The 5,953-nt window shown below is 39.0% G+C and overlaps 1 protein-coding gene across 1 annotated transcript; it reads left to right on the forward strand.

Annotated features, from left to right (window-relative positions):
* The first annotated feature begins 316 nt into the window (after positions 1-316).
* On the forward strand, positions 317-5,953 carry LOC133607156 (hepatitis A virus cellular receptor 1-like). Its single transcript, XM_061961619.2, has 7 exons — positions 317-405; positions 4,675-4,858; positions 5,099-5,247; positions 5,315-5,350; positions 5,424-5,494; positions 5,561-5,669; positions 5,758-5,953. The coding sequence occupies exons 1-7, from the start codon at positions 357-359 to the stop codon at positions 5,832-5,834; spliced, it is 675 nt and encodes a 224-aa protein (XP_061817603.2). The 5' UTR covers positions 317-356; the 3' UTR covers positions 5,835-5,953.

The following is a 5,953-nucleotide window of genomic DNA, read 5'->3' on the forward strand; positions in this document are numbered from 1 at the left end:
TGTGACTGTTCTTGGTATGTCAGTCAAGTTGAATAAACAAAGCTGTATTTGTATTTCCAATTCAAGTAAATCTAATAAGATTGGAATGAAGCCCAACATGAGAAGAGCTGACCTTTCACCTCTCGACTGTTTTCACTGTAGGATGATAATTAAATCGGGAGAGGAGAAACGAAAGCGACTTTTTCTGACATCTAGGCCACTGAGACTTTTTTTTGTAACTTTGTTTGGCAACAGAGACAGTTTCTAAAAATATAGGATTGAATGGAAAAGGGAAGTAGCATCTCCGACTCGTCTGCTCGGCCCTTCCTGCAGTCTTTCGGTCCATCTGTGCATATAACGGAAAAACTTAGGTGAAAATGCTGCTGCTCCATCTGTACGCCTTCACCTGTGTTGTTGTCGTCGCAGGTAAGTCTAGACTTCAAAAGGTACATTTTGCAGGCATATAAATACATATTTTTTTTGGTGAGGGAAAGAGTTGAATCTGAAATTGTTGGCTGTAACTGCTATTTATCTTTCATTTCTTGTTTTTTTGTAATTATTTGGTGTATTATTTTTTATTTTTAACTATATTTTTCTCCAGTACATATTATTAAAGGTAAATAAAATATTTATTATGATTATTTTTATTATCCAACTGTAGAATAAACACCACTAGTACAAGAACCAAATCGTTTTAAATAGGGTTTTTTTGTGGGGGGCGGGGGGGTCTGAAATTTAAATCTGAAATTTTTGTCTGTTTCTGTATTTTGAGTAGATTTTTTTTTTACTTTATATATTATTAAATAAAACTATGTTTTTCTTTTTTTATATATTGTAATAAAATATTATTTGGTGATAAAAAAATATGTATCATAAAGTATTAGTATTTATCATGTGTTGGAACAAAGCAGTGTTTCTTAACCTTTGTTAACCCATTGTTGGCCCACAAGCGCTTCTCGAGTGCAGTAAAAAAAATCTGTTTCTTAGCTGTAATACACTTTTCCACCACTTGTGGCAGTAATGACAATATCAAACAAACTAAAGAAGTCTGGCACTAAAGTCGTAAATAAGTTTCTTAAGCGCAAACATTATGACTAAAGTGGTGAAGATGTATTTTCATTTGCACTTTAATCCTCTTGACAGTTTATTTCAGAAACATATTATTATGTATTGTCAATTTAGTTGGAATTCACTCATTTTAGCCCTACGTTTCAATTTATTTTTATAACTTATTTTGTGTCCCTTCTTTTGCAGTATATTTGATTAGGTTTGTTTTTCTACTCAATCTGACATAAGCCTTGATAATAATCTTTCATAGCTTTCATATCATTTGACAAGTTTTATCCTGTTAAACTGTAAGTAGGTAACATATAATTATTGAATATGTTTTAAATCAAGAGTAAGATTACTAATTCACCGTTGATATTTGTGTGGGCCCAGAGTCCCTCTGTAGTGGAAAAGTTGGGTCCTGAGATCGAAAAAAGTAAGACCCCTGGAATAAAAAAAGACACTCACTCGAAGCTAATGACAATATGCTAATTTGATAGCCATATAAGCTCTAGCATGAAGCACATTGATTTATTGTTATAATCAATCAATGAGTTTTTACCTGGTTAAATAAAGGAAACTGGTTGAATCAGTGTTGGCAGAAAGTAACTTAATTATAAATAGGGTAGCTTAAAGAATTACACATATGTTTTTTTTTCCCGCTTGTTTGTTGGTTTGTTTGTGTTGTTCAGATCACGAGATGTAAACGGAGCCTTTTCGGCAGTTTTTGGATGTTTTTTAGAGGGCTTTATGGCCCCAATAGAATACTCCCATTAGCTGTATTGTTAGTCACCTTATAATTGTCGTATTTTACAAATTGTAATGCATAAAAAAGGAAAGACATATGTCAGGTTTATTCAACTGCCAACCCGCGGGCCACATCCGGCCCACCAAAGCTTTTAATTTGGCCCTCCGAACAACACCCAAATAGGATGGATGAAACCATTCAAAACAGGGTTGCACATGTATGCCGTACTTCCGCCACCCCCTAAGTGGCAACAGCAAGGCATATGTGTCACAATGAAGCAGCAATAGGTGAGTAGAAGAAGATGGCACTATCGACCCTGAAATACATCTTAATAAATCGCGAAAATCAGATTTTTAACAGCGACTGGACAACAAAGTATGAATGTATTGAAATTGCTGACTTTTTGATGTCTTTTGTATTCGTGGTCGTGTTGTTTTTGGTTCCATAACTCTGGCGATCAAAACTGATTTAAATAAATGTAGCGCTAAATTTGACCAGCAGGATTAATTATGTTAAATCACACGTGTGCAATGTTTTTCCTGTGTGTATAAACACTAACCCTTCTATTTTATTTATGTAAAATACACGACTGGCATTATTTATGTAAAATGCACAATGGACGTTATACTTTTGTAATCTTTATATTTTTAGTCCTGCAAATCTAAATAAAGGAAGACGAATAAATAAAACTGAGGCAGTAAAAATAATTCAAAAGAAGGAACATCAATCATCAACAAAACTTAGCTTCTGTTTAATTATGCTGTTAACTATCTGTCTAGCTACACACGCTGGAAATGAGTAGCGAGGGCAGAATAATACATTTATTGACAGTGCAGTGTCAAAGCTGATGTGTTTACTTTGTAATTACTTTGTAATAAACACAGTCTCAAAGGAATATAACCTGCGAAGGCACTTTCTAAAGAAAAAATCCAAATTTTGATGTCCGGCCCCTGAGACCTTGGGCTCTTGAAACTGCGGCCTTTTTCATTATGTAGTTGAATAATCCTGACATATGTGTTTTTGTTTTACTTAGGCATTGTGGATCATAGGCAAAATTGAAAAAAAAAAAGTACAGTTCGTATTTAAAGGAGCCATAGTGTCTAGATCAGGGGTCCCCAAACTTTTTGACTCGGGGGCCGCATTGGGTTAAAAAAATTTGGCCAGGGGCCGGGTTGTGTGTGTGTGTGTGTGTGTGTGTGTGTGTGTGTGTGTGTGTGTGTGTGTGTGTGTGTGTGTGTGTGTGAGTGTCCGCCCTGAGATCGGTAGGTTGTGAGTTCAAACCCCGGCCGAGTCATACCCAAGACTATAAAAATGGGACCCATTACCTCCCTGCTTGGCACTCAGCACCAAGGGTTGGAATTGGGGATTAAATCACCAAAAAATATTCCCGGGCGTGGCACCGCTGCTGCCCACTGCTCCCCTCACCTCCCAGGGGGTGAACAAAGGGCTGGGTCAAATGCAGAGGACAAATTTCACCACACCTAGTGTGTGTGTGACAATCATTGGTACTTTAACTTTTATATATATATATATATATATATGATAAATGATAAATGGGTTGTACTTGTATAGCGCTTTTCTACCTTCAAGGTACTCAAAGCGCTTTGACACTACTTCCACATTTACCCATTCACACACACATTCACACACTGATGGAGGGAGCTGCCATGCAAGGCGCTAACCAGCACCCATCAGGAGCAAGGGTGTCTTGCTCAGGACACAACGGACATGACGAGGTTGGTACTAGGTGGGGATTGAACCAGGGACCCTCGGGTCGCGCACGGCCACTCTTCCACTGCGCCACGCCGTCCCAATATATATATATATATATATATATATATATATATATATATATATATATATATATATATATATATATATATATATATATATATATATATATATATATATATATATATATATATATATATATATATATATATATATATATATATATATATATATATATATATATATATATATATATATATATATATATATATATATATATATATATATATATATATATTCCTCACGCACTAATTGAGTAAAAGAGTGCGCACTTGCCGCACGCTTGCCCGACACTGCTGCGCGAGCGCGATGATGTCACGTTATCGATGGGAAAATGCATTTTTTGACAATATGATTTGCCTGAGCGGCTAGGAGACCCCAAGAGTAACAAGCTGTAGAAAATAGATTAGAAAGGACAAATTAAAAAAAAACAACCTGAGACTTCCCCCGGGCCGGATTTTGGACGCTGGCGGGCCGTATTCGGGGACCACTGGTCTAGATGACCAAAATGTCACTAATAAGTTCTCTTTATGTATTTTTTACTCTTGAAAATGTATGCGGCAGTAATTTCCCTTAATATCAATTTGTTTTTGAGTAATCATAGATAACTCACTGTACTAATGTACCTTTCCATCACCACACTCGATATGCCGCCCCGCCCCCCTTGGTGGGACGTCATCCACAGAACTGGAGCCCAATCTCCCATATAGTGTGGATAAAGGCCTCTACCACAATTTGGGATGAAGATGCTACCAAAACACATACCACACAATATGAAATTGCCTCCAATCTTCTGTAGGTGACGCCAGCGGGCTGAGGCAGGCCCGAACACATTTTGGAGCTGAAAGTTGGCATTCCAAAATGTGCGGAAACTTGTTAGAGAACAAGCCTAAAATCACTACTGAGTCCATTTTAGGGGGGATTTGACCTGTAGATATAATTTTTAGGTCTAGAACTATGAATGTTGTCAGCATTAGAGGGGCCCTGTAAGCGTCAATGGTGCCAGAAATGTAAGGTTTATTGTGAAGAAAATGGTGGGAAAACAATATATGTCAGTTGTGTTTTAATGTAGACAATCATTTGACTTTGTGTCAATGCATGTGCGTCAGCGGGTTCCGTGGAGACGGTGGTGGGGCTGGCAGGGAGGAGAGTGGCGTTGCCGTGCCGCGTGGAGGCGGCCAAGCAGAGAGGCGTGCACGTGTGTTGGGGGAAAGGTACGCCGTCGCTGTTCTCCTGCCAAAACATGCTGGTCAACACGGCGGGCGAGCGGATGACATACAAAAGCTCATACAGGTATGCAATGCTGAAGGACTGCGAGTCCCATAGTAATTTGACCCCTTTACCAGAGAAATGGATGCTGAAAAATGAACTTTGACCTCAATTTTTGTGTGGATGCTGCCAACACAAGCCAGAGGCTGTGTGACAGGGGTTAATTGTAGCAAAATAGCTCTTGTTTTTAAGACACTTAGAGGACAAATGTATCCCATCTGTGCATGTGGTTGTCATGGTTACCGCCATCCTTCTGTGTGGCAGGTACTCTGTGTCTGTGTCTTCAAGCGCTGTCTCCTATCTCTCCATCTTCAACGTGCGGCCTTCAGACTCGGGCTTCTATCACTGCCGGGTTCAGCTGCCGGGCTTCTTCAACGACAAAACTTTCACCGTCCTCCTCATAGTCATTAAACGTCAGTGCGGCTTTATTTTGCGCTTCCTGGTGACCGTAACGCCACAAGTTTCTCTGTGCTCCTGCAGCATCCGGTAATCTGCATGCACCACAGACAACCAAAAGTGAGAACACACGAAGAGAAGTTCACTTTTATTTCGTATGAAAAATGCACTTATTCGGTTCTAACCTGGACAGGAAGTGATGTCACAGAGAGCGTGACCCTGCACAAAGAAGAAACAACTGGACCCCTAGTGGCACGAGTCGGGGTATGGTGCTAATAACAGCATTCGATTGTTTTCAGATATTTGACAAAAGCTTTTGGGTTCTTTTAGTCGTCTGTCCAACAGAGCAACTTCAACAATCTGCACACGTTCCTGGGACACACGATCCGCATGGCCTTCATCATCTTCATACCTGCCGTCCTACTGACTGCTGCTTACAGTTAATACACACACACTCACAGTCCTGTGATGCTACTTCTATTCATTTATTATTTCTATTTATTGAAGTGTTTGCTTTACCTCCGCAGGGATCTGGCGGTCCAATCAGAAAGTTTGGACTGACAGAAGCATGAGCCAATCAGAAGAGAAAGAGGAGAATCTGTAGAGTTGTTTCCCCCCTATCTCTCTGGATGGTTATTATTTCCAGTCTTATGTTTAATATTGGAACATTATTTGCATTTTTGACGGTATGTATTTTATTAAACTGGGAAGTGTAATCATAAA

This window comes from Nerophis lumbriciformis, linkage group LG09 (genome assembly GCF_033978685.3).
Source record: "Nerophis lumbriciformis linkage group LG09, RoL_Nlum_v2.1, whole genome shotgun sequence".
Lineage (NCBI taxonomy): Eukaryota > Metazoa > Chordata > Actinopteri > Syngnathiformes > Syngnathidae > Nerophis > Nerophis lumbriciformis.